General features: G+C 49.0%; 2 protein-coding genes across 6 annotated transcripts in view; one reads left to right on the top strand and one right to left on the bottom strand.

The window, feature by feature from the left end:
* Nucleotides 1-15,946, top strand: part of SCAPER (S-phase cyclin A associated protein in the ER) — a 539,898-nt gene extending 523,952 nt beyond the window's left edge. For all 5 annotated transcript variants that reach the window (XM_036907601.2, XM_036907605.2, XM_036907603.2 and 2 more), the window contains 3 exons: nt 10,572-10,763; nt 13,167-13,218; nt 15,521-15,946. In XM_036907601.2, the coding sequence (XP_036763496.2) occupies nt 10,572-10,763; nt 13,167-13,218; nt 15,521-15,624 (348 nt within the window). In that variant the 3' untranslated portion in view covers nt 15,625-15,946. The remainder of the gene's footprint in view (nt 1-10,571; nt 10,764-13,166; nt 13,219-15,520) is intronic.
* Nucleotides 15,947-21,497: 5,551 nt separating this feature from the next.
* ISL2 (ISL LIM homeobox 2) lies at nt 21,498-26,976 on the bottom strand. The gene is made up of 6 exons (XM_036907606.2): nt 26,805-26,976; nt 25,804-25,993; nt 25,266-25,528; nt 23,279-23,559; nt 22,532-22,699; nt 21,498-22,185 (listed from the first exon to the last, which is right to left on the bottom strand). Exons 1-6 carry the CDS (start codon nt 26,860-26,862, stop codon nt 22,069-22,071), a joined length of 1,077 nt encoding a protein of 358 aa, XP_036763501.1. The 5' UTR covers nt 26,863-26,976; the 3' UTR covers nt 21,498-22,068.
* Between the last annotated feature and the right edge of the window lie 275 nt (nt 26,977-27,251).

A 27,251-nucleotide genomic window follows, 5' to 3' on the forward strand; every position in this document is an offset into this window, starting at 1 on the left:
AACGGGAAGGCAGATGTCAGGACCTCTGCACAGGAGTGTGCGGTGTGAGCAGGTGCCCCAGTTCGGAAGCATTGCTCTCCCTTGCAGAACCAAATGTCTGAGGAGAGGCCCGTTCAGAAGCCTCTTTTGCATTCCTCTGGTAGCACGCAGCCTGTTTCTCACAGGAAGCAGAGAACAGCAAGTCAGGGGCCTCCTCCCCCGGTTCCTGTGGAGGGATGCAGCAGGACGGCCCCGCACTTCTTAGTGTCTGAGGAAAGCCTTCACAGAGAAGAAGGCCGCCCAGATCAGCTGGGTTCCAAAGCCCGTGAGAGGCCAGACTTCCCAGCTGCTGGCTTCACCCGTCCTCCTGATGCTGCTGCCTTCTTCCCGCCTCCCCTTCTTCCCTCTCTGTCCCTCTATAGACAGCAGTGAACCCCTGGGAGCACCAGGAGGAAGGCTGTTGTGTAAAGGGCCTGCCTCCCACATGGTGCCAAGGTCTATGCGTTTTATCTCAGCCTAGAAATCTATCTTATGGCTGAAATAAGCTTGGGAGGAGGGGAATTTGCTTGCCATGCTAGCCAAGGGAAATCTTTCTGTTTCTCTGCTCTGAATTTGGTTTCCTGATGTACGTGGACAGACTCTTCAAATTTTTCTCCTGTGACACTTAAATAAAGCCACTTGTATGCTGTCCCTACTCAACCCCCAAGGTATCAGACTAGAGAAACAAGGTGCGTGTGTTTGGGATGTGACATTTTGTTTATGTGATTGCAGTGAGGTCACTGGCCTCAGGGCCCTCCTGTTGTACTGTTCCCCGTCCTGGGCCTGGGCTTTGCGGGGGATGGGTCTCGCTGGCCACAACTGCGGCTGCTTCACCCTAGCAGTGTAGCAGGACAAGTTTTGAGGTGAGGAATGCAACAACTACTTTGTTTCTGCTCTGCTAGAAAAAATATTCTTTGTTCAAGTGATTTACAGGCTCTCTTGGCTGTCTCTTTTAATGAGTTTAGATGTCTAGACACCTATTTTTGCTCCTCTGTTGAGGACATCTTGTCTCTGACAAGAAAAGGGAAAAAAACAAAAAAAGAATTCTTAGGCATAAAGAATTTGCCAGGGTGAGGTTTAACTACTTGTATACATTTCTGTCTGACTGTGTACTCTGCTCACCCTGCCACACTGACCAGCAGAACTGGCTTGACCTTGGGTTGGACAGACCAGCTCCCAAGGCTTCCTGAAAGGCACTGCCCCTGCCCCACCCTGCCCCTGTTTCCTGTACCACTGGGCCAAGAGGCTGCTGGTTTCAATAGGGTACTGGCCCTAGTACCCAGTCAGCTGTTCTTGCAAATCCAAAGACCTTGTGGGCCCTGGGTTGAGTTAGGCCCAGGGCCCTGATGTGATAGGTATAGGCCTCTGGAATCAGGCTTTGGAACCAAAGCTCAGCCCTCATTCATTCATTCTTTAGATAGTTATTGAGCGATTACTATTTATCATCACTGTGCTAGGCACTATGCCAGATGCTAGGAGTAAGCAGGGAATAAAAGAGACGTAGCCGTATCCCTACAGAGTTTATAGCCTTGAGACTCTTGAAAACTGGGGATTCATGTCTGTGTCTGCCTCAGCAACTGGTCGCATGTCTGGAGCCAGGCAGACCCATGTGTGTGGTTCTGTCTTCTGGTCTGTGGCAGACACAGGACTTGGGTTCCAGTGACACAGGTATTTAGAAACTTGCCAGAGGGCATTCTGAGAAAAAAACACATGAAAATAAACAAAATGCAGAAATTTCTAAAACTGAAGGAGTTCCTTCTAAGTAAGGGGCTAATTCAGAGTCACTCTTAGATCTTAGCAAAATTAATTAGGGTTCACGTAGTAAAAATTGCTTAAACAGAACTTGACCATTTTCTGTTTTGTTTCATTCAGTGTAGGCGATTCCTAGAGAACTGGAGATTTTACTATAGGACACTGTGGTTCTGTCTGAGATGGACGAGAAGTAGGTAGGTAGGTAGGTAGGTAGGTAGGTAGATAGATTAGATTAGATAGATAGATAGATAGATAGATAGATAGATAGATAGATAGATAGATGATAGATAGATAGATAGATAGATAGATAGATAGATAGATAGATAGATAGATAGATAGATAGATAGATGATAAGCAGAAACTGCTATTGAACTTTTTCTCATTTATTTCTATTATTTAATGTCATGGTTTTGGTATAGTCAGGGAATGAGGTGCTCCCATATAAGTGAATTTTGCAGATGACCATGTTTACCTTTAAAACATTGTTTTATTTAATATTTTGTTTATCTAAAATTAATTATTTGTGATCATTTGTTATATTAGTTTCCTACCTTCTTAGACTTAATCATACATAATGCATATGTACTTTTTGAAGCCTTAAGAAATGAGTATGTACTATAATGTTAGGCACATCAGGATTATCAGGATTATCATGTATACAGAAGCAAATTTATAAAGTGTTGAGTTCTAAATAAAGGTAATGGATTATAATTAATAAGATATTTTACTCTAGCACTGTAGTTGTTTCAAGGACAACTGAAAAGGTAAGGGTAATTACTCTTCGACCAAATGGTTCCAGGCAACTTCTGAATTTTCATTTCTGTTCAGAATAATTTTAATTCCCGCCCCTTCACTTATTAGTGTCAGCTGATGCTTCTCCCATTGTCAGTTTACCTGTCTCCAGGAGTCCCCTTTTAATAAGCTGACTCCAGCCTACTGTAGTCTGGGAAAACCACTTCATTAGATTTGCTTCTGAAATGGGAATTAGTGGGCTGAGTTGGAGCTTGCAGAACTTCCTGTGAGTAGTTGACATGGATTTTTATGGAAAGATTGGCTACTCTGCGAGGACAGAGCTGTCTCTAATTTGTCACTGCCCCATTTCAGGCACGTCACACTGCCCTTGACCAGAGTAGATGTTCAGTGAACATTTGATGAACAGACTAGTTTGTCTGCCTCGAGGCCTGCTGCCTCACTTCCTGGTTCTTGGCTGCATTCCCGGTGGTCATAGTTGGAGGAAAGGAGCCCTGAGGGTGAGGAGAGACCCCATTTTCCATTTACATGACATGATAGACACTTCATGGGCCCTCCTGACCACTCCTGGGGATTCTCTGAAGTGAGGGCAGCAGTTGTCATTACAGACATGAGATCTCCAGACTTTCCCCAGGCCTATTCCATAGGACTATCCAGTATCCTGACTCTACTTCCCTTCTTTTCTTCTTTAAATCTAACTGTTGGGGAAAACTGTTCAGGTCATACCAAGAATTAACATTATAAATATAATATAAACAAATGTGATCACATGTGTTTAAAAAAAATGTAAGACCAGATTTGTAGATATTCAAAACCAGGAAGGTGGCCGATTGCAAGACAGTCGGTGCTCATTTCAAAGTCAGCTGTTCCAGCAATTCACCAACCATTCCTCCTTTTCTAGTTCTTACAACTGATAACTTGAGACATACCCTTGGCACAGCCCAGCACGTAGCCAAGGACTGGTTGTCTGATACCTAGCCAAGCAGAGTATAGGTTTTTGAAGAAAGGCCTTTTGTGTTGGTTTAATCTGTGTATGTCAGGTGGTTCAGTCTGTTTAGAATGGCAGTACGTCATCCCCATCTTCATCTGGGCTGGCAGAGTCGTGCAAGAAGCTGGCTGGCAGCCAGCTGTAGCAATGAGTCCAGGCTCAGCAGCAGAGAGCCCCTCTGCCCAGGAAGCGGCTACCCCAGGAGTCTGGCAGCCCGGATGGGCCTGAGATGAGAGAAGCCAGAACTCAGGGTCTCAAGTTGTCCAGGCTCAGCTCCACCAGGACCGAGTAGGGGGCCTGAGCTAAGATTTCCTCTCCTAGAAGAAAGAAACATCCCTGTCTGCCCACCTCAGTGTTTGGAGACTCAGATTATATAGGGAGAGGGGCTTTATAGACTCTGAAGTACTGTCTATGCCAGTGACTGGCTTTCTGCTAAGTTGGGTGTTGCTGAGGTTCTCGAAATGCAGTGCCCTAGAAGACGAGATCTTGGCATCAAGCAAGACACCAGGGTCACCCTCCACCCACAAGGGCAGAGGATCTTTTCCAGACATCTCCATATTCAGCCCAGGGAGCCTTGAGTTGGCATCCAAGACCAAGCATGCCAAGCCCAACTTCCCTCCAGGGAAGGAGACAGCTAGTCACAAAATCCATCTTTTTGGGTTGTCTTAGTTTGGGCTGCAATAACAACAACGTACCATATACCGGGGTGGCTTATAAACAAAAGGAATTTGTTTCTAACAGTTCCGGAGGCTGGAAGTCCAAGATCTTGGTGCTAGCACGTCAGGGTCTTTGGGAAGCCCTCTTCCAGGTAGCAGACTACTGTCTTCTCGCTGTGTCCTCACCTGGCAGAGGCACAGAGAGCGGGCACGAGGGCTCCACCCTCAGATCTGAGCACCTCCCAAACACCCCACCTTGGGGGTTGTGATTTCAGCATGTGAATTGAGGAGGGACATTTGCCTAAGAAGGGACTAGATATGCAGACCTAAGGCAACACAATGTAGACCGTGAGTCAGAAAATGGTATCTCTACCTCATGGGAAGAGATGTGGTCTGATTCTCCTCCAAGGCAAGACATATGAATTTAACCAGGGGCCCTCTGTCACTCTGATTCATTCACTCCAGTAAGTTTGATGGGCCCAGCCCTCTAGCAGACCAGTGGAGGATACAACAGGAAAAGGCACAGTTCCTGCCTTTCTGGAACTGGGAATTAAGCTACACACACTTAGGTACATATGATAGCTGCTGCCGTGTCTTGGGGTTGAAAAGCAGAGGCTGTCTCTGCCTGCGATGCCTGGGAGTCTTCCTGAGCTTGAGGATTTCTTAAATGCTTTGAGGGACGCTCATTGTGGACCTGAATCGGGAGCCCACAGCACCAGTCTGTTAGCTTTGGCCCTTCCTGCTCTATTTTCAGAGAGACAGGTCCAGCACAGCAGCCTGAGAGCATGTGCACACATGCGTGCGTGCACGCACACGCACAGGGTAAGTAAGCCTCTCTTTCTCTGTTTCACACTACCGTGTTTCTTGGGTCGTGCTTACGCCGGGATTTTCTTTTCAGCGCTGTCAGAATGCACTTCTACCCGCCACCACAGACCCTGGCTGGCGTCCCCAGCCCTGTTGGCATAGCTCTCTCCTGTGCAGACAGGGCCAGGGCGAGTGCAGTAATGGCTTCACAGGCGGCATGAGCTTGCTGGTGAGTCCCAGCCAGGGGACGGGTCCCACTGCCGCCAGACTCCCTGTTCTAATGAGCTGCCCTTATGGAGAAAGCAGGGCGGGGTGACGGAAAGGATTCGTCAGGCCTCACACTGGGCGGGGGTCCGGCCCTGCAAGCATGTGGAAGCCGGATCTGGCGAGGAAAGGCTGAGAGCAGCAAGGCTCATGAGCTAAGCAAACATTCTGAACTAATACCGATTTTACATGTGCTCATACACAGTCTCACCTGATCCTCTTCTGTAGAAGGGACTCTGAGGCCCAAACCGGTTAACCGGCCAGAGCCAGGCCGAGACCCCCAGGGCTGCGCGACACCAGGGACCCTTGAGTCCGCAGGTTCACGGCTCATGGGCGCGAGAGACAACCGACCCAGCCAACCTGAGAAATACGCCTCTTACAGCGATTGCAGCCTTTCTAGTGAAACGCCATTCTGGCTGTGGGCAGTGAAGAAACGGAGCTGTGCTATGAACTGAACTGTGTCCCCCCAGAAATTCTTATGCTGAACCCTAACCTCCAATGTGACTGTACTGGAGATAAGGCTTTTTAGGAGATAAGTAAGGTTGAATGAGGTCATAAGGGGGGGGTCCTAATTCAATAGCATTGGTGGCCTTAGAAGGAAGAGAGGTCTCTCGTTCTACACGCACCCATGGAAGAATGGCCACCTGAGGACAAAGTGAGGTGTCACTCTGCACACCAGGAAGCGCCCCACCCGAACCCAGCCACTCTGGCTCCCTGGGCTCAGACTTACAAGCTCTAGAACTGGGCGAAAGTGAATTGTTGTTGTTTAAGCCACCCAGTCTATGTTATTTTGTTAGAGCAGCTTGGGCAGACTGAGACATGCTTGTATTGGATTTAGGAGCTGCGTCTCTCCACCTAAAATTCCTCTACCTGCAGTTTCCAGGTGCCCAGATCTGATCTAGCCCTGAAGGGCCAGCCTGCCTTCTCAGCACAGTCTTCCACATTGGTCTTGTAAGGAGTGAGCACTCCCCGTGTGGGGGTCCCCCAGCGCCGTACTCCTCCCTCTCTGATGACTCGGGTTCCTTGTATCACTGTCATGTGTGCTACCTCATCCCCCCGAGCGCTGAAGCATGGTTCCTCTCTGTGCCCCAATAGCACTTGGCACAGGAGGCACTCAGTGAATGTCCACTGAATGCAGAGCTCTTTTCTGGCCCTCTCAGTACAGGGTATCCCGTGTACACAGATTGGAACCCCAAGACTTAGTGGGTAGCCCAGGGGTCAGCTGATGAAAGTCAGCATGTCCCCTTGTCTGTTGCAAACTCCCCTTTTTTTTTTTTTTACTGGATTTATTTTTAATGCCAGCATTTAGATAATCCTGGCCCTCTACACCAGGCTGTAGCACACATTGGTAGCAGGCAACTCTCCTTTCTCTAGATCTCTGTCCTGGAACTGTTGATAGTTCCAAAAAGAAGAGGGACTGAGGGGGTCTCTTCCCCCCCCTTTCCCTCCCTCCCCCAACCCCTTGCCAGTGATACCAAAGAAAAAAGTGGTGAGTAACAGGGCATTTGGCCTTCGTCAGTGACTGCGGAGTGGTGCCCACTGGCCTCTGCTTGGAGGAGGAGGGGCCTGTTCTGCCCCCGGTTCTCTCTCCGGAGGATGGTCAGGAATGGACCCAGGAAAGCCTTGAAGGAGTCTCTCTCATGTTCTAATATAGCCAGATAGTTTCTGTATGATTTGCCTTTAATTCAAAACATAGAAATCTGATTTTCAGTGAGAAAGAACATATCTAAAGATCCAGTAAACTTGACCTTTTTCTTTTATTTGAGTACTAATGGTACATGTATGTTCTTTGTGAAAATTGAGCTATTTGCTTTTGAGATCCATGTGTGTATTTATACTTCAATGAGAAGATTGCTTTTTAAAGAATTCTCAACTTTAAAACCCAGAGCAACTGAGCAACTTATCCAGAGTCACCCAAATAGTTGGTGACTAGAGTAATGGCAGGAACCCAGATCTCTTAGCTTTTTAGTTTTGTGCCTGTCTTAGAATTGCACCAAAGAGCAAGTAGGAATCATATTGGAAAAGGGGGCTTCTCCTCATTATTGGGTCTCTGCCAGATCCCTACCTGCTGTCTCTAGCTGATGACTGTAGCCACCAAAGAAACCTACAGCCAGGCCACTCCCTCCCGTTGGTGCGGTGGTCCAGAAAGGGGCTCTGTGGGTGCAGTGTAGTGAGTCATAAGAAATACCTGTTCGGTCATTCACATGACCACGTGTGTATGTCCTCGGCATGGCTGGTCTTCATCCACAGTTCCTGAAAAGACTGCAGAGTCTTAAAGGTGAAAGGGGTGACTTGTAATGTTAATGAGAAACTTTTAGACCCCCACCCAAGGGCAGGGGCTGGAGGTTGAATCAGCCAGTGGCCAGTGATTTAGTCAATCATGACTGTGCGGTGAAGCCCTCGCCAAAGCGCCCGAGGAGAGCGCATCGCTCTTGGACCCCAAGCCTCTGCCAGGGAGCTTCTGTGCCCGGGGGACCAGACGCTCCGTCAGGGACAGAAGCTGCTTTATTTGGGACCTTGCTCTGTGTATCTCTTCACCTGGATGTTAACCTGTATCCTTTATTAAACTGGTAAAGGTAAGCATTTTCCTGAGTTCTGTGAGCCGCTCTAGCAAATTAATCAGACTGAAGGGAGAAGTCAAGGGAGCCTCCGGTCTGTAGCCTGTTGGTCAGAAGCGCCCGTGATTGGCGTCTGGAGTTGGGGGTGGAGGCAGTCTTGGAGGAGGGAGCCCTGAACCTGGGGAATCTGATGCTGTCTCTGGGCAGATGGTGTCAGAACTGAGTTGGAGTTCGCGGGCACCCTGCTGGTGTTGAGAATTGCTTGGTGTTACGTGTGGGGAGACCCCTCCCCACACATACACACGTTGGCATTGGGTCTGGGAACCCAAAAGGTGTTATAAAAAACACAGTGGGAACCCCCTTTATGTTTGTATTGGCCCGTGTGCCCTGACAGGAGGGGTAGGGGTCCTGCCCAGGCTCAGGGTGGTGCGTGCCTTAGGCTTGTCAGGTAATTATGTGAGTCCTTTCATTCAGCAAGACTTTCAAGTCCCATGTTGACTGTCCATTGACTTCCTCTTGCCTCTGTAAATCTCGAGTAGCCCAAGGTGACATCCTAGCACTCACTCAGAGCGACTGTGAGCCAGGTAACACGGGGCCCTGCTCTCGGCCCGCAGTCCCTCGGGAGCTTCTCAGGCAAGTCTCTCCAAGGCCCTGGGCATCAGGGTAGGGCTGTTGGCGTTCCAGTCTTGCTTCCCTGCCCCTCCCAGAAAGGCTCAGCCTCATCTAGCCGACTGTTCAGCTGAGCTCGGGGCATCAGCCTGCCAGCCCTCTGTGCCAGAAGCCCGCCTGAGTCACCCAGGAGCAGTGCTGCTGGTCGGCCTCATCCTGCACCTCCTAATCGTGCCTCCCAACGTCTGAAATGTGGTGCGAAGGGCGGCGCTGACTAGATGCCTCACTCTAACTCACAGTCTAGCCGGGGCTGTGGTTCTCACTACCCCTGGTGGAGTCCTGTCATGGAGCTTGCCCCAGGGTAACCATGATGCCTACATCCATTCGTGTCTTCTGCAGTACAGGGACTTAAAAATAACGGCTTCTGGCAGGTCATCTCACTGCAGGGCTGGTGACCGCTGTGCATTCACTTCTTCAACAGGCAGCTGACAGCCAGCTCTGCTCCTGGGGGCTCCGCCTCACCCCAGTGACCCCAGGGAGGGTCAGGGGTCCAGGTGGGGTAAGAGCCACTTCAGCTCTCGTGTTCTCTGCTCATCTACCAGGAACCAGAACTTGTGGTCTTTGAGTTAACCTGATGCCTGTGCCGGCCAGACTGGCTAGTTTAATATCTTTTCAATTAGTGAATCTTCCAATGATAGCATTTTAATAATGAAGTTCCAAAGAAAAAAAGCCTGTTCTTAATTTTTTGTCCTAAGGGGGATAAGAGACTTCTAATAATGGTATCATTATAATTCCAAAGTGGTGATCATTTGGCTGTGCTACAAAATTTGTAGCTAATAACTAAAGATTTAAGTAAATGCTTTATCAATAAGGTAGATGATAGGGCATGTTTTTCTCAACCAATGTCAGCACATAGCCATATACTGAATTGTCACACTGTGTGTCTTTAAAATTCCTGCTGGATTTGAAGGTATTAACAAGTCCCTATCAACATTCTCCAAAAGTTTTTGATGTCATTTTAGCTATTGAACTAAAATATGTGAACTATTACTTTGTTGATTTTGTTCTTAAACCAAACTGCATTATCATCTGAGAGTGTGTTCTTAAAGTATTGTTAAAAGTACTTTGAAAACTTGTAAATCCCTGTAATTTATGTTTCTCCTGCCTCCACTGTTTCATTCTGTCCTTCTGGTTTTAATTTGAAAGCAGCCCTGTCTGGGTGTGTACCTGTAAAATTGTGTTTCTCCAAGTACAATTTACAGTCCTGACCTTAGACTTTTACAGTGTTCCTAACCTTCTATGAGCTTCCTCCTATACCAAGAAGTAGACTTCGAGTCACCCAGCTCTTTCATATTAGAACTGTTTAATCAAGGTTACTTGAAACAGATCTGATTTTGACATTTCTTAGTTTATCATGTATGCCTAGTGAGTAAATTAGGAGGGCTTCCCTGCAAACCCATTAATTGCATTGCCCCATTTCTTAAGACGTACACAGTTGTAAACCTAGACTGCTTCAAGACAACAGTCTCACTTATCTAAACAATCCTCCTTTTAGACTCAGTGGCACTGATGGAAACACAGATAAGGAGTTTGGGTCAGAGGAAGGCGCTTTTGGAGCCTGTGCTTGCTGGAACTTCCCATTCCCCTTACAGCCCCTTTTCGTTCCAAGGGCATGTCTGCATAGGAGACAGATCTGTCCACATTCAGTATACAGTGTCCTGTGAGCTGGGTTAGGGGAAGACTGCCACGGGCTGGGCCGCAGGAGAAGGTATCTTTTTTCTGAGTGAGCTCTTTACCGGTTTTATGGAATATGGATACTCTGCTCGAAGGGGGAGTTGTGGGGACGAGCACTTTGTTCAAGCAGTGTGCATCCTCAGTCTACTTCACAGGCATCCTCCCTCCATGGCAGCTGTACCCTGCCTGCATCATGGATTATAACAATTTTCAAATGGCTGCAGAACTTGGAGTCTTTTCCTTAAATTAAGAAATGAGATTTTTTTTTTTCTGCATCCAGGTACCACTTAAATGAAGCTTTGCTAAGGCATTAGAAGTCTTCTTTTCTTTCCTTAATGTGTTTTCTGTTGTTCTTACTGACCCTGTTGGCAGCGGGAGAGGGGCAGTGGGGAGGCCAGGGCTTGCTGGCGGTCGACCTGGGGTTCCTTCTCTGTTCAGGTGATCGTACAGTCCGGCCGCCACCCCACAGTGCTGCAGAAACTGTGCCAGCTGCCCTTCCAGTACTTCAGTGACCCACAGCTGATCAAGGTGCTGTTCCCTTCACTCATCGCTGCTTGTTTCAACAACCGCCAGAACAAGGTCATTCTGGAGCAGGAGATGAGCTGTGTTTTACTGGCCACGTTCATTCAGGTACCTTCTGTGTTGTGCCCGCTCTCCTGGCTTTATATGGGTAAGCTAGTGTGAGTGAAAAGTAAAAGTGAACCAGCTGTTTATTCCTGCTATCTGTGCACCTTTTAAATCTCTCATATATTTCTGTGCATGAAAATTAATTTCTAAAATATCAGGATAGTATTAATATCTAAAATATCAGTGTTGTGTGATTTCTACTTAGAGAATTTCAAGAGAAGGAGGTTTTTCCAGTTAATGAAATGATAAATCCACACTAAGGAAATGTTTTTAAAATACTGTCAGACTTCTTTAAGGCTTTAATTGTTAAATTCATCCTGCATTTAGTCTAGCTATAGGGAATAGGTAGTGATTGATGAAGAAAGGTCAATTAAAACTTCAGTTAAGTTGTAAATTTTTTAATAAATATGATTCATATATGTACACACACATCTGCATGTATGTGTCTAAAAAAATCTGTTAAGATTGCTTTTATTTTTCATCTAAAACTTTTAAGTGCGGCCTTATATTCTTTTGATCCAGTTAAATTCTGTACAACTTGAATCAGAATTAGTGCTATGGCAAGCAAAGCAGTATTTTCACATCTAAATTAACTCAGTCAACCGTCAATAGAAAAGTTGACTATTCTTTAACATTTACTAATAACTAATCTTGTGATTTTTTTCCTGTCATTGTAGATAATTATTTGCTGAAAATATTGCATTTTCTTTCAAATGTTCCACCATAAAGCCAGTGTGTTTTTTGCTCCATGACGCACATGTAATTATTTAATAGAGAATGTTTTCCATTCATAAAATGAAACAGAAAGCAAAGTTTTATATTAGTACTGGTCCTTATTCTGGCTAATGTTCCAAATGTCATCGTTGAGCGGGCGTGATAGTCCCAGCTGGCTGGGATGACTAAAGAGGCCCCCAAGCCTTCTTCACTTTAGACAGCAACTAGTAGTTTATGTTTTTTTAAACTATCCTCTATTAGATGATCATTTAATAAACACAACTAGATCAATTATGTTTAGAAATGTTTTATTTTCAGCTTAATTGTCCTGTTTGAGTCTGGGTTCCATTTCCTGAAAAAATTTCAGAGATGCTCAGATCTACAGATAGGGTATGGATTTCAAAAAATGTCTTATGGTAAAATTAAAACCTTAATAAAACCTTACATAACCATCATGTCAACATTTAGGATTATTCATATATTCCTAGATCCTTAGGATTAGATTAAATAGGAAATAATGCATTGTAGAAAATTTTTTAACTGATCTTAAAATTCATTATTTTATTCAACCGCTAATTTTGGGGTGTCTGTAGTATATGCTGGGCACTGCTATAGGCTCTAGGAATACAGCAATGAATGGAACAAATAAAAATTCCTTCCTGTATAGTTATTTCATTAAAGTGGGGAAGTCAAAAAAATAAGTGAAACAAGTAGCAGGTCAGATGGTGTCCAGTGCTGTAGGGGAAAAGTAAGGCCAGACAGGGGGACAGGGACCCCCAGGGAGCAGGGAGCAGTTTTTACGGCATGATCAGAAATTTTCGACCAAGACACTGATAGTTGAGCAAAGACAATTTACATCTGTACTGACTTAATCTCTCACATTTTCAACTGCTTGGAAAACAGTTTATTAAACTACAAATGCTATCAGAATCTAAAGTAAAAGATTATATGTATTACTTGTTTTCATCTGCTATGGATCTCAAACCTTCTAACTCCTCTATTACATTTAACACACATATAAATGTAATTTAAGGTAAATATTGCACACTTAACACATTTTAACAAATTAACACGAATTTTGTTAATGCTACAGAAATTTTTTATACTGCTTACTTGGCATAACATGTTAGATTAGTGGAGTTAAATCAAGTTTTTTTTCTATAAATAATTGTGCTTGAGGGAATGGATATACATTATATTTTAGTTTATAAAATGGTTCTTCAAGGTCCCTTTGTGTTTTATTATTAATAGTCACTAGAAAATGATACTAAAAATAGAAGCTGGTAGTTTGTCAAGGTCTGAAAATTTACAAAGTGTATACATTTTTCACTTTGCTTCTAAAAGTGAAATCATTAGACTTTAAAATTTAGCTGTAGAATAGATAACATTCTAAAAAATGTTTAAAATGTACCAGTATTTTAAGACAGTAAATTTGGCTAAAATGTTTTAGTTTGTTAGATATAAAATAACGTTATAGTTTCCATAGTAACCAGCGATATTGAACAAAACTTGAGTCATCACTGTTTGAGAACCTGAACTATATAACATCAGTTTCTTCAGCTTTTTTATTTGGGCTCCAAAGTATTCATGCAAAAATACCTTTTCAGAATTCAGAAGCATTTTTAAAGCTGCCCACAGGAAAATTCTCTGTTCATGACATTGGTATTAAAATACTTTTCTTGTCTCACACAGGATTTTGCACAGACTTCAAGTCAGGCAGATAACCAGTCTTATCAGCTGAAAGGTAGGTCTCTATTGAAATTAAATGCCATGTGTTTGTTGGCTGAATGGGCATATTTCTCACCCTACCCTCTGGAACTATTAGAGCAATCAGTTTATTACATCATCTAAAATATGTCAGATTGAGATATCAAGTATATTTCACTGAGTAAAGAAACTGATTTTTTCACCAAGCATGAGTGCATCAGAATATACAGAGAAATCTGTGCAAGTAAAAAGTACAGAACCTCTTTATGTAATTATTCTCGCCTCATGCAAGATATAATAAATGGTGAATAATTACTAAAGAGCCACTTTGTCAGGAGACATTCAGGTAGACATGCAGTATAGGCCTTTGCCACTCACATAAATGCTGAAATCACACAGGTTTGATTCCCTATCCATGTTGAGAATAAAATTACCAGTGATAGTAGCCCATATTTCATCCCTAAATTCAAGTACCTGAATTTTTTTATTTAAAATAAAAAGTGTAAAATTGTTTTACATGTAGAAAAAGTCATCAGATTAGCAGAGTTCAGGGGCCAAAAGATGTATAAGCTTTTTGTCTTCTTCCTATAGTGTTTCTGCTGAGGTGTTCCTGTGATGAGAGGCTGCAGGTGTAAAATTTTAAAGTGCTTCTCTTTTTTTCTTACTTTTTAAAATATTTTCTGCTACCCACACTGTAATTGAGAAGTACAGGTTGCTCTTTGTCTGATGTCATGACAGCATCTCTGATTAATGAGACCCTAATCCAGATTTTCCCCAATTCTTCCATTAGTTTGATAGTTTTTAAAGTGGCCAGAGGCCCACTCCCAGCAAAATCCTCTGGGGGCACCCACCAGGCAGCCCTGACTTGGGAAGAGAGGTGACCTCTGTCTCTCTGTCTCTCTCTTTCTCTTTCTCTCTTTCTCTCTCTCTCTCTCACACACACACACACACTATCTATAGTGGGCAGGTACTGAAAAGTATATAGAAAAGAATATAACTAAATCTGTAACAATATCATGAAAAATGTCATTTATTGGCTCAGGCCACTCAGAGAAGTGAACAGAAAGCTATGCCCCTTTTTTAGAAATTCAAATCAACATCATATTCAGTACCATTTGTCTAAGCCAGAATTAGTGTGCAAGTTCAGTTCTGCCCTAACTCAGTCTAGCTTCTTTTTTTAAAAGCTATTGAAAGCTACTTGGGAGAAATCAGCATAATTTGTTGCTATTTCTTACAGAACAATGTTTAAAATTTTGAATATATGAGAATTCCTAGAAAAAAATTTTCTAATGTGTTTTTTATTTTTGTGGCAATTTTTTTGCTGGTAAGAAATGTAGACATTTTTTTCTTCCTTTTCTAAGAGTAGGGATGAGTCAGCATTTGCTGCATTTTTGGCAGGCCGATTCCCAGGGGTGCCTCTCTGTCTGCTCAGGCCTGTGAGAGCTTCAAACTTCTTTTTTTTTTCAAGGGACCATCTTCTTAGACTTTCATGCTTTCCCCAGTTATAGTGGGCTTACTCTGCAAAACAGCGAATGGGGAACTGTTCTCCGCTTTGCTCAGAAAGAGTGATCACTGTATTGGTGATTGGTCATAATATGTTTACTTGATTTAAACAAATGATAAGGCCTCACTAAGTAGCCAGTTTGCACCTTGGACATCTGTTCTCCTTTTGCCCTGATTAATTCCCCCAAAAATGTTTCAAGACGTTTTAAGTTCATTGCTCAGGTGAACCGCTTGGTTCTGAGTGTAAAGCCCCTTCTGGTAGCACCACATTCTTACTGCCCAGGGAGGGGTCTGATTTTCAAACAGCCGCTGCTCAGTGACTGCCCAGCTCTGGTAGTTTGCTTTGCCTACATCGATAACCAGCTCCTAATCGTTCCTTCTTCTTTATTAGGTGACTGCATGCCAGGTTTGAGCACTTTTGAAGTTATGTTTTAACTGAAATATTTTAAATAGACTATTTTAGAAAACAGATGGCAAGTTTACATACAGATTTACCCTTTCAAGGCTGATTTAGTATGTAATATATGTGTCATTTTTTTTTACTATAGTTATTTTCCTCTATTTTCTTACTCTGAAGTGCAAAAACAATTTTTATAATGCTTTATTACATAGGTGTTAATGTCTGAATATGTTAGAAGCACAAAATAGAATATAATTAAAATATATGTTATATATTTTATACTATAAGTAGATCAGTTGCCTTATTTACATAAACTTGTATCATGGTTTATTTGAAATGTCTCCATTTTGAACTCAGATATCAAAGTAATTTTAATTTCTTAAACTTAAAAAAATGTAAATTTCTTTAGTTTAACTCTTTTCTTTTTTTCTCTCAGGAAAATGGCTTGGTTTCCAAGACTATCTGGAGCTGGCTAACAGATTTCCTCAGCAAGCCTGGGAAGAAGCTCGGCTGTTTTTTTTAAAAAAAGAGAAAAAATAAATGTTTCGATTGGTTCTGTATTTGAGTACCCTCGTTAGTATTTTTAATTGTTCAAAGAATCTGTTCCTTAAGAAACTCATTTGTACATGTTTATACTCTCCCCTGCGCTGTAGATACAGTATGTATGTTGCACTATTTATAATGGCAGTAGATACTTTACTGTTCTAATTCTAAGAGTTGAGTTAATTGCATTTATGCACAATATTTTGGCGTTTGGTAACGTCCATCCTATAATAATATATACTCTGCATTTGTAATATGAGTGAAATTAGACAAAATCAGCAAATCTGTTTTGTACTGTAATAAAATAACTTATCCTGTTTGCAATGGTGACTTTTCTTACAAGGCAATACAAATTTGAAAGAAAAATGTTAAGTCCAACCCTCAAGTATCTTAATTAAAAATTTCCTAAGTTTCTTGCCCTAAATTTTCCTAAATTAGGTTTGGAGTAAGTATGTTTATAACACTTTTACATTCTAATTAATTTACATCTAATGACATGTTTTCGGGGCTATTTGAAATTAATTTAGGGCATTGCATTTGTTGGTCAATCCAAACTTTACTAGCAAACAATACTGAAAGCCTCTGATAGCATCGCTGAACTGAAATTCTCCAGAATAAAAATTAGTGATCCGAAAAGAATTCTAGTGAACCACCCTAAAGTATTTTGTCATATAATTGTGAAATGAAGCAACACTGAAGCAGAAGTAAAGCAGCTCACAGTGGCTCTGAATAAAGTAAAATTTCTGTTGCCTGCTCGCAGCTGAACGTGGGAAGTGTCTGGCTGACCTTCCGTCTCTTGTCATCGTTTCTACACCTTAAGCCGGTGGTCAGTGTTAAGCCGATCACTGAGTGACATCGGCAATAATTTCTGTCAGATAAGTATCAGAACATCACCAAGAAAAAAGATCTGGTCGGAAAAAATTGGTCTGAATATGTATCAGATTCAAAACCATTTGGGGGATGGGACTGGAGAATAAAAGTTTCATGGGCTTTTTAAAAGTAAATTTTCCTACCTAATATTCAGAACACTTATTTATGGAGCCTCACAAAGCTTCCGAATTATGGGTGCTGTTCTTACCTCTTTGCAAATCGAGAGAAAAGCAAGACATCCAGTGTTCGGAAAAAAAAAAAAAAAGCGGTCGCGTTCCTGTGCGCTCTGCGGCCCTGCTGCCGCGGGACCCCGGCCCCCTCCGCGCGCTCGGGCTGCGCGGCCGCTGCAGTGCTGGGGCCGCGGCCGCAGGGACCTCGCCTGAGCCCCAAAGCCCGTGGGACCGACGCTCGGGGCGCCCCTCCCGCCACGGCGGGGCCCGCAGGCAGCGCGGCGCGCAGACACCCCGGGTCCGAGGCGGTGGGAGGGCGGGTGTGCGCGGGGCTCCCTCCGCGCCCGCGCGTCCTGGGGTGCGGACGCCCAGTCCTTGCAGCTGAAAGAAATAATCAAATATTTATAATATTTCCTGCAAGACCTCTCACAGTAGAATATATTCGTCTCTGGTAGGAAATTTGCCAGAAAGCCATAAATAATCGAGACAGCTGTGATTAACCTCCCAGAAACCATAGCAGAATTCGCAATTAAACATTTAATCGGATGGTCTCGTTTGCCCCTCGTCTGGAGGGAGGGGGTTTGACTGAGACGAACCCCGGCCGCCCACGGCCAGGCAGCCCGCGAGGACTCCGCGGCGACCCGCGACCCCACGGCCTCCTCGGGTCTCGGGTTCCCTCCCCTAATGCGCGCTCCGCGGGGCCCGGGTGAGTTAAGTTCCAGCTCCCCTGGCTTTTACGACGCCCATGCCCTCCCGGGATGGGGGAGCGCGGCGCGCAGGTGAGGGCGGCACATCTGGACCCCATTCGCGGGACGGGTGCCCCCCACTGGCTTCTCCCCGCGGCTTCGTGGCCGCAGGTGGACCGTTGCGGGCCGCGGCCGCAGCCTCTGCTGGGTCCAGCCCGTGAAGCCGACGACGCGACAGGACACAGCCGGCGCCAAGGCAGCAAGTCCGCCCGGGCTTTAGAGCCTGGAATGTCGAGCCAAGTAGTAGACGGTCCCCCGAGGCCCGGGAGCGGCGACGCTGGAACCCCCAACGCCGAGGCCCGACCGAGTTTCCTGCTGCAGGAGGGCGCCCGCCTTCCCGAGGGCTCCGCGGCGCTCGGCCTCCAGGGCGCCCAACGGGACGTCGCACCCGCCGCTTCCCGCCCAGTTCCGGAGCCTCGCCCTCCCTCCAGGCGGCCGGGGACGCTGTGACCTCGAACCCTAGACTCGCCCTTGCTGAGCCGCGTCTGGACCTCACCTTGCCGACTCAGCGCAGCTGCGAAGAACCACCAGGGTCGTTTCTTCCAGAGCTCCTCTCCAGCTTTCTAAAGGCTTGGGTCCCAGTGACCTGGGGTGCTAATGCTCCTCACCACCTATTCTCCCAGTCTCCCCTCCCTGCCCCCACGGCCCCGACACGGATCTACCTTCTTCTCTATTCGAACCACCCCCTTAAGCTCTCACCTTCCTAAATTCGTGCCCCTCCACTCCCTCCCTGACACACTCCCCTGCCAGCTGCTGACCTTCTGGACCCAGAGGGGCCCTGACCCCACGGCTGGACTCACCTGGCACTTCCGCCTTTCTGGCAAGATCGCTTTATACATTGAGCCACTCCTCACCCAAACGCACATCTGGATCCCAATGGAGAATTTCCTTGTGCCCTTTTTCTCTCCCATTACTACTCGGATTCCATTTATCTGCATCTTCCATGCACAGGATCTATCAACAAGGTGCTGGTCTGTCACTGGTCACACAATCCTCATTACTGCACTGAATCCTAGTATCTTGAAGAAAGTTTACCTTTACATCAATCAGACCCATATTTAAAAGCCTCTAATCTTTCCTACATCAGCTTAATAAACTCTCTCTGAATTTCCTGCTCTTTTCACAACTCCACTGGGAACTTCTCTGCAAATAGTTTATATTCACTCATTGTTTCCCCTCTCCAGCACGCTGCTATCCAGCTAATTCTCGGGCTCTCTTTGGTGAACCCATCCATATAGGGGAAAACGCAGCTAACTAAATATGTGACAATTTATGCCCTCGCCGAGCAGCAGGGGCATAATCTCACATTTTCTAGAGAACGATCTTAGATATTGTCTCATTTAAACCCAGTATTTGCTGCTCTGACAAAACTGAGCTTTAAGCTATTCCATGGTCAAAACTGAGGCTGATTTCTGGTTCCACAAACCATTAAATATTAAAGTTCATTGAGAATACTGCCACAAAGACTGAATTTCCCAGAATTATGCAGCCTTTCAAACTGTATTAAATTTTGTGTTATAATAGCCATAAAACTTTTCCATCTCTGGGAATTCCTTTCCTGCCTCAATTACACAGACCTGTCCAATTTTTTAGATAAATCTTCTTTAAAAATATTACTCTAAAGTGCATCTAGTTAAATGACTACTATTTTCCACCCATGGCCTCTTTTATTGAACTTTTTACTACACAGTTGGGTATCTCACTTTAAAAATTCAGTAAGCATAAAATATAACACTTGTAATTGTTATGGTAATTAATTTACAAAGAAATCCCTATGGTACTACAGATGTTTAAAAGATGACCTGAGAACTAGTAAAACTGATATTTATTAATGTAACTAATCAATCACAGATTTGACATCTCACTGAAGACCTTTATAATAAGGCTTCAAAGTCAACTCCTTACCCTGAAAACCCACGTGGAAAACGATGCGTCCTGTTGGGTGGCTAGCGACAAACTGCAGGGCTTGTGATGTTTTATGCAGTAGATGCAGGCATCCTAATACACAGTAACCACTTTTATCTGGGTAATTTCCCAATATTCAAAATCAGATGCATTCATATAAATATCAGAAATAGGAATTCGGTTTTTGATCTATGGATAAGGATAGAGATAACTGTCATTAGGCAAATGTTTCCATTCAGAGCTTTAAAATAATGCAGTCAGTCAAAAGCAAAAATTCTGGGCTAATTAACAACCATTAACGAAATTCTTTATTCAAGAACCTGTTACTTTCTTTTTTAGAAATTAACAAAACCCAGTATTCTGGAAAAATCCAAAGTTTTCAAAAGTAAGATTTGTGGGAAGCTGAGCCTCGTGTACAATGGCCAGCTAGAAGGTAAAGGGATCTGCGTCTCTGTTCGGAAGGGAACGGTCTAAGTTAAGGGAATGAAGCCTCGGAGAACCTGACCCTGATTATTAAAACCATTTCTGGGCACTTGAGAGGTAAGCTGGTCCTCATTAACCCTGCATATCTCTTCCCTTATCTCTAAATTCACAGCACCGATTCCTAAATTCAGAAGAAGGAGAATGTTATCTTTAATTTTTGTGCTAGCATCACCTTGACTTTCAGGAAATAAAATATAAATGTGGCTCAACTGTCCCACCTCTTCCCGTTTTCTTTCAAAAATTGCCAACTAATATCTTCCAGCCTCCCGTCTCTAATGCGGGTGGAGGGTGATGGAATCCCATCCGTTCTGCTGAAAAACCCACGGTGGCCTCTGGCCATCCAAGAAGCCGTGGCTTCCTAACAGAAGGTGCCTACTCTACCAGGGCCCACAGCTGCCCCTAAGACACATTTTTCCTCACCAACTCTACTTGATCTAAGATAGCAAATATCCCCTACTCAGAGTATTGTCCTCTTTCAAATCGAATTCTGGACAAAAAATTATATACTTGTGGGTCATTTAACTCAAGGGACAAGGAAACAGAATCCCAATGCCGGAGACTCTTCAAGAGTCGTGGATTGACTGGTAGGCTGGCAGCTTCCTGAGTCTGCCAAGTGAGGGGCTGGGGAAAGAACTGTCCCAGGCCGCCAAAGGGTTAAATGTTTGCGAAGGGTAAAACCTGAGCTGCCCGTTTTTTGTGCTTGCCCGGGGGCCTGCTGGAGATTCAGTATCTCTCGGTTATTTCCTGCGATCACTAAAGCCAGTTTTCAAGAAAACAAGTCGCAGGGGTTTGAAATGTCACACCAAGTGACCTGGGCACGGCATATCCAGGGGCCATTCCCAGCCCCCTCCCACCCAGGCCATCCCCTGCCCCCTGCATTTCGGGTCTGGAAAGAAAATAAACCGAGGACACGCCAGACTGGTTCTGGGTGGACTTATTTTTCCCGGCAGCAGCGATCCTAGCGGGGGCTTGTTGCGGCTCCTTCGGTGTATCGCTTGCAGGTGATGCCAAATGCAGATAAGAAGCCGCCGCACGGCCTTCTCCTCTGTCTAGACGGGGGAATTAATAAATGCAACGAGATTGATCACGTCGCGCGTCCACTCTGGGGACAGGGCCGAGGACGAGCCGTCGGGTTCCCCTTGTTTGCCCAGGGCTCGCTAGGCTGGCCTCGCTGCTCGGGGGCAGGGCGGGGATAGCAGGCGGGTGCGGCACTGGTGTTAGGCGTCCGGGCCGCCGGGCCGACAGGAGAAGCAGCCCCGGGAGAGCCGAGCGCGTGCCCTGGCCCCAAATGGAACGAACGGTGGAGGCCCGGGCTTTGGGGGGCGCCTGGCCCAGGCGGTTCCTGGAGCTGAAGCAAGGCCACCACGGAGCCCGGCGTCCTCGGGAGCCCGGCCACGGGAGCTTAGAGGGTTTCCCGCCCAAACAAGTCGGCCCTCCTGCCGCGTGGGCGTCGGCGGCGAAGCGCCGGGGCAGCGGGAGCGCGCGCAGGCAGTCGGCAGGGCCTCGGCGCTCACGCGCCCCTCCGGCCCGCGCGGCCCCGCCCCCCGCGCGGCGCCCAATCCGCAGGGGCCGCGGGCACGAGGCCCCGCCCTGCCGAGAGCCGCCCCCCGGACTCCGCGCGGCCGGAGGTGCGTTGACTCCCCGAGCCCCAGCCTCCCGCTGCGCCAACAGCACACAAGCAACTTCTCGTCGGGTTATTTTTTCTTTTTTATTAAGATCAAAATATTAGTCCCACTATCAACTGGCTGTTCTCACAATAAATAACAATAACTTACGTTTTGTTCGGCAAAGGTTCACACCCTCTGTCCTCCGTCGACCGATAACTTACAACAGTTTAAAGAAAAGTCTCATTTCAGTTTTTTTTCGGCAATCATGCGCTTTGGGGGGTGAGTGTCTGTTCCTTCGGGTTGCCCCGCGCTCTGCCCCGCCGGCGCCCTGGCAGAGCGGCCTGGGAGCGCGGGGCCCGGCAGGCGCGGGCGGAGGGGCAGAGGCCCCGGCGAGCGAGGGGGATGGGAGCGCAGACCTAACGCTAGTAGATCCCAAATTCTGGTTTTGAAAAAATAACAGTCCTCGGAGCAGGGCCCTCCGGTCTGGCGGAGGCAGGTCGCGTCCCGGCGCTCTGGGCTGTGCCGGCCGCTTCTCTCGGTCCTCCCTCGTTAAATAACAATTACAAAGACGAGAAGAGTTTCCAGCGCTGAACGGCTCGAGCCTGGGTGAGTCTCATGCAGGGAGCATGCGAGGTCCGCGGGCTGGGCGGGGGGCCCCCCTCACGTCTCCACGGGACTCGGCACCATGCTGCTGGGGGTGTCCGGGAGCTGCGAGGACAGCGAGGTCGCGTCGCTGCCCGAGGAGTTGCCGAGGGAGCCAGACTCGGAGAAGGACACCTGGGGCGGCGGAGACAGCAGCAGGGAGGGAGTGAGGACGCGCACGGGCCCTGCGCTCCGGGTCGGGGCTGCCCCGGGGGACGGGCTTCCGGCCGCGAGCACGCCCTTCTGCGGAATTCCGCCGCATGGGCAGGGTCCCAGGGCGGGGGCGCGGGCCGGCAAATCCCTCGACCTCTCTGGCGAGCGCTTAATCCAGGGAGGCCGGGTTCGGAGTGCACAGGGCAGAGGTGCGGTTGCAGCCATCTTTACTCAAACCCACCCGCCATCGCCTCGGGCGGTCCCCAGCCCTTCACCCCCTGGGAGTCCCCCTTCCCGCCTCGCCAGGGCCCGTGGGGCAGGACCTCACCAGCTGCTGGAAGGCGGGTTGGTCCAGGTCACTCTGGAGAGCGAACTCGCTGAGCGCTTTCCACGGCGGCTGGTAGGTCTGCACCTCGACTGCGCTGCCCTGCACGGCGCTCTCGTGACGGATGGGGCTGCCCGCCACCAGGGGCGTACCGGTCAGTCCCTGGAGGCTCTGCGGAACAAGCAGAAGTGGGGCTGGGGGCCGCCCGAGTTAGGGCTCGAGTTTCCTGCCGCCGTTAAGGTTGGGGCCCCAAGCACTGGTGCGAGACCGGGGGCCTGAATTGGTTTCCGGGGTGGTGCACACTCCACCGCACCCGGGTGGACCCTCCTTCCCCGGTGAGAATAGCCTGGGCCGCAACCCGCCACCGCAGTCCAGCCTCAGGGCTGGGGGCCAGCAGGGCAAGGGAACAGGAGGCCTGCGTGCCATTCCTCGCCAGGTGTTCGGAGAAAAAAGTGTTCAAACCGAGCCTTGCAGAGAGAGGGGCACAGCCCGCCCCGAGGCCTCTGCACAACCAGGCCGCAGTGGGCCCGGATGCCCATTCAGGTCGGCCGCTGGGACACGGTGACCCAACCTCAGGGCCAATAATCACGAGCTTTAAACCCAAGGCGAGGTTTGCTGTGAAGGCACAAACGCGGTCCTTGGAGCACCCAGCTCCCCCTGGATCTCCGGTGAGCTCGCCCAGAAAAGGGCAGGCACATGCGGCCGCGCGCACCCCGGCCCCCCCGACCGGCCGCGGCGCGGCGTCCCCACCGCCTTGTCGCTGTGCTGCTGCTGAAGCTGCTTCATGAGAATGGACTTCTTCTTGTCCTTGCAGCGCTTGTTCTGGAACCAGACTCGGATGACCCGCGGACTCAGGCCCGTCATCTCCACCAGCTGCTCCTTCATGAGCGCGTCCGGCCTCGGGTTGGCCGCGTAGCACGTCCGCAGCGTGTGCAGCTGCTTCTCGTTGAGCACGGTCCGCACGCGGGTCGTCTTCTCCGTCTGCTTGTGCACGTGGGGGCGCAGCGAGGGCTGCCGGCCCGGCCCGGGATCTGCGAGGACGCGGGCAAAACGTGAGCGAGGGCGACACCCTCCCGCCCAGGGCCACGCCCCGCGGCGGACCGATGTCTTTTATTTTTTATTCCATGTATTTCGCTTTATCGTTCGTCTCCCTTTGCATCTGTTAGCTCTGCCCGGAGGGTGTGCGTTTTCACCCCTTCCCCAGTTCCCGAAAAGGCTGCCTCGCAGCGGTCTCCCCGGAGCGCAGGGGAGCGGGAGGGCCACGCCGAGCGGCCGCGGGACGCGAGGGGCCGCTCCCGGCCGGGCCTCCGCCACTTACCCGACGCCGGGGACGCTCGCAAGCGCCCTGCGGGACCGGGGAGGCCATCCGGAGGGAGTCGGGGTTTCGGAGGAAGGGGAAGGAGGCGCGCCCGGGGCTCTGAAGGGGGAAGGAGGCCGCCGCGGACCCGGGGCACCGGGCTGATTCGATTTTGGGGGGCTTGTCTTCTGCTCCCGAGGCCGGAGAAAGCCCTTTCCGCTCGTTGGGAGGCCGGGCAAGGCCGCAAAGCACCGGCCTGCGGCGCGAGCGGGCCTCCGGCTTCCAGGCTGCCGGGCAAGGCCGCCGGCTCTCCTCCTCCGAGGCTCCCGGTTTCCCGGCCCCAGCCCGCGCGGCCGCTAACGCTATCCCGGGTTGGCCTGGGGTTCTCCCGGTTCCACCGCCCACAGCCGGCAGCGAACAAAGGAGACCCACTTTCCCCCAGATGCCAGACCAGGGCGCACCTGAACCCCGGCTTCGTCCGGCTTCACACCCCCAACCAGGCCAGGGCGACACACCCGAGGATATATACTGCGCTGTTTCAGTGTATATACCCCTCCAGGCATTTCTAGGTCAGGATAAATATTTACAAAAAAATCCATCCAGCCCATTTCCTCCTTCTGTAGGGGAGGGAAGGGTGGACCAGAGAAGGAAGATGTACTACACGGCACCCAGGGGCTCAGCACGGTCTGGAGACGGGCGCCTGGGGTTTGCGGCCGCCTCTCGGGAGCCCCTAGCCTGGGGCACTGTCCGAAGCCCTCTAACCACACGCCCGTGCCCCGTCTCTGGGAAGCTCCTGATTAGGACCCAGAAGTGTTTTCTGTGGTCTCGGATCCGCCGGGCCTCCTCTCCCTGCCCACGGAGAAGCACTTGGCTAAGCTGTTCATCAAGCTGGTACTCAAAACACAAACACGGACACCCGCTCTTCGTTGGGTGACTGGCCTTCAGAGCCATCTTTACCAGCAGGCTCCGAGCGGAGCCCAGGCCCAAGCCCAGGAGGGGAGATGGATTACACACATACCCCAGGGGCACACCTATCTGTTCTCTGACAGTGAAACATACTGCTTGGAATTCCCAAGACGAGCTCCCCAGCCAGGCTCCACTGCGGATTCCCTGTTGTCATTCGCCCTCTGCTCTTTCCACCCTACCGCAAATATTCCCGATCACGGAGAAAAGAATTCTCCACAGTTCCCGCATGCTCACACACTCACACTATCCCTGCTCACAGCTGACCCACAGTTTTTCCCGGGGAGGCAACACAAACACACTGAAGCCGTGTGTCTAGCACGCAGTTCCGCATTATACGGAAACACAATACAGCAGACACAATCTGGCAAACAGAACCACACAGTGACAACTTTTCTTCTGAGTTCAAGCACTCCCCTACACTCACATGCACTCACATCGGGTTAGGAGGCCCAGGGCCTGGAGCGCACGGCTTACCTGGCAGATGCAGGCCGCGGGCACCCGGAAGCGGACCAGGGCTGCGCGGGCTGCCGGCGGCGGCGCGCTCGAGCAGGAGGCCATGGTCTGCGCGGCAGAGCAGCTCGTGCTCCCGCAGCGAGAACTCATCCCCGGGCAGCAGCTGGCGGCTGCACACGGAGCAGCGGAAGCACTCGATGTGGTACACAGTGTCCCGCGCCCGCATCACCAGATCGCTGCTGCTGAAGCCCACCTGGCACTTGGCGCACTTGATGCCGAACAGCCTGCGAGGCCCAAGGCGCAGGCAGTGTGAGCGTGGGGCCTGTGGCCGGCCTGGACTCCAGGGCTGCTACCCGCTTGGGACACGCGTGCCCCTGACGTTTTGTGCGCGTAGGGAGGCTGCGGAGACCGGCCCGCGGGGAGTTCCCCCGTCCGGAGGCGCGCGGCTGTACGCGTGCGGGGCGGGGGAGGCCCTCTCCCCAGGCACTCGGTCGGACCACCATCCCTGAGCCCCGGTCCCAGAAGACAGCAGCAGCGCCCCGGCTCCCGGGAGCCTCACCTGACATAGTCCCGCTTGCAGTAGGTCTTCCCGTCTCTCACGAAGCACGTGCACGTCTCGTCCAGGTACTGGCTGCACTCGGCGCACTTGAGGCAGGCGGCGTGCCACTCGAGGTCGGGGGACACCCGGAGGATGAACTGGTCGTGGATCTGACTGCCGCAGCCCACGCACATGGCCGTCCCGGGCTTCTCTGCCAAGGAAGGGCGCCGAGCTCGCGTGAGGCCTGGCTGTCCGGCCCCCGCCATCCTCGGCCCCTCCGGCCCCAGCCCAACCTGTTCACCCTCTCGCTCTCTTTCAAGAACTGCGACCACAAGGAAAAGAAGTGGGCTTTCGAAAGGTTCAAACAATTGGAAAAGAATATTCTTCTGAATTTGTGAAGGTTTTTTTGTCTCCCCCACCCCCGCCAAAATTTTTTTCGCTGTTAAATTCATTCGGACACAGTCTTTTTATAGATACACCTTATAACGAAAAGCTAGTATGTAAGTGCAAGGAAAGAGCAAACAGGCATTAGGCACTGCGGACGCCACCGCATCAATACCGAACGGTGATGTTCTGGCATTTCCGTCCTCACACTCCCCCTGCGGAGACTCCTCCAATCCCCGCAGACGTCAGCTTTCAGCGGACTCTCCTCTCATCCTCTCCGACAATTCTTAGTTTAAATACCCCAGATCAAGCCAGAGAAATCTTCCTTGTTTGAAAGACCAGCAAGCAAGCACACAACCCCACATCCCTAAGTAAAACCTGATTGCCTTAGCGCAAAGCCGAAGCAGATTTCACAGCCTGAGGTCAGCCAGGCAGGCTTGAGAAGCGTTTCATTATCAATTAACACAACAGAACTCCAAAGACTAAACAATTCTGCAGGAGAAATGCATTCGTTTTTTTTTTCTCCCGATGTTTTGTCAAATAGAAACCACTTGTAGAATCCGCTAAACATTCTTCTGCATTAGAAATATTGCATATTAAGCACACACACGTACACACCCACACACAGAAAGACTTACTCTTGGAATGATCCCCCATAGCACCCAGAAAAGGATAATGAAAAATAATATCCACCATGCAGAAAAGAGATGTGTGCAAAGTGTGCGGTCAGGGGCAGAAGGACGAGGGTCGCGCGCCCAGCCCCAGCTCTTTGCTAACTAACTCCTGCCCCGTGGAGTTGAAGGAGCAATTCCGCACCGGCCCGCACGCAGCATGACGTCAGCACGCACTCGCCCGGGGCCGGAGCTGGGGGCGGGACCGGTGCGTCACGAAGCTTCCCCAGAACCGCGGGGGACGCGGGGGGGAGGTAATGGGGACTTGGTGCCTGAAGGGCGGGGTGGGTTGGGTGACGCGGGATTGGCTGCAAGGAAATGGGCAGATCCGGATTGGTTCGGAGTGAACAATAGAGCACAGCCCCCTCCCCCAAAATCTACAAGGATCCTCTTTCCGCCTGGGGGTCGGGTAAT

This window comes from Manis pentadactyla, chromosome 11 (genome assembly GCF_030020395.1).
Source record: "Manis pentadactyla isolate mManPen7 chromosome 11, mManPen7.hap1, whole genome shotgun sequence".
In the NCBI taxonomy this organism is placed as follows: domain Eukaryota; kingdom Metazoa; phylum Chordata; class Mammalia; order Pholidota; family Manidae; genus Manis; species Manis pentadactyla.

Bases quoted from the DNA above. Each gene is read 5' to 3' on its own strand.
- ISL2 (XM_036907606.2), bottom strand. From the start codon at position 26,862: ATGGTGGATATTATTTTTCATTATCCTTTTCTGGGTGCTATGGGGGAT. The intron at 25,994-26,804 runs GTAAGTCTTTCT...CTTCCTTGGCAG, and splicing joins TATGGGGGATCATTCCAAGA to AGAAGCCCGGGACGGCCATG. The intron at 22,186-22,531 runs GTGAGGTCCTGC...CCGCCGCCCCAG, and splicing joins AACCCGCCTTCCAGCAGCTG to GTGTCCTTCTCCGAGTCTGG.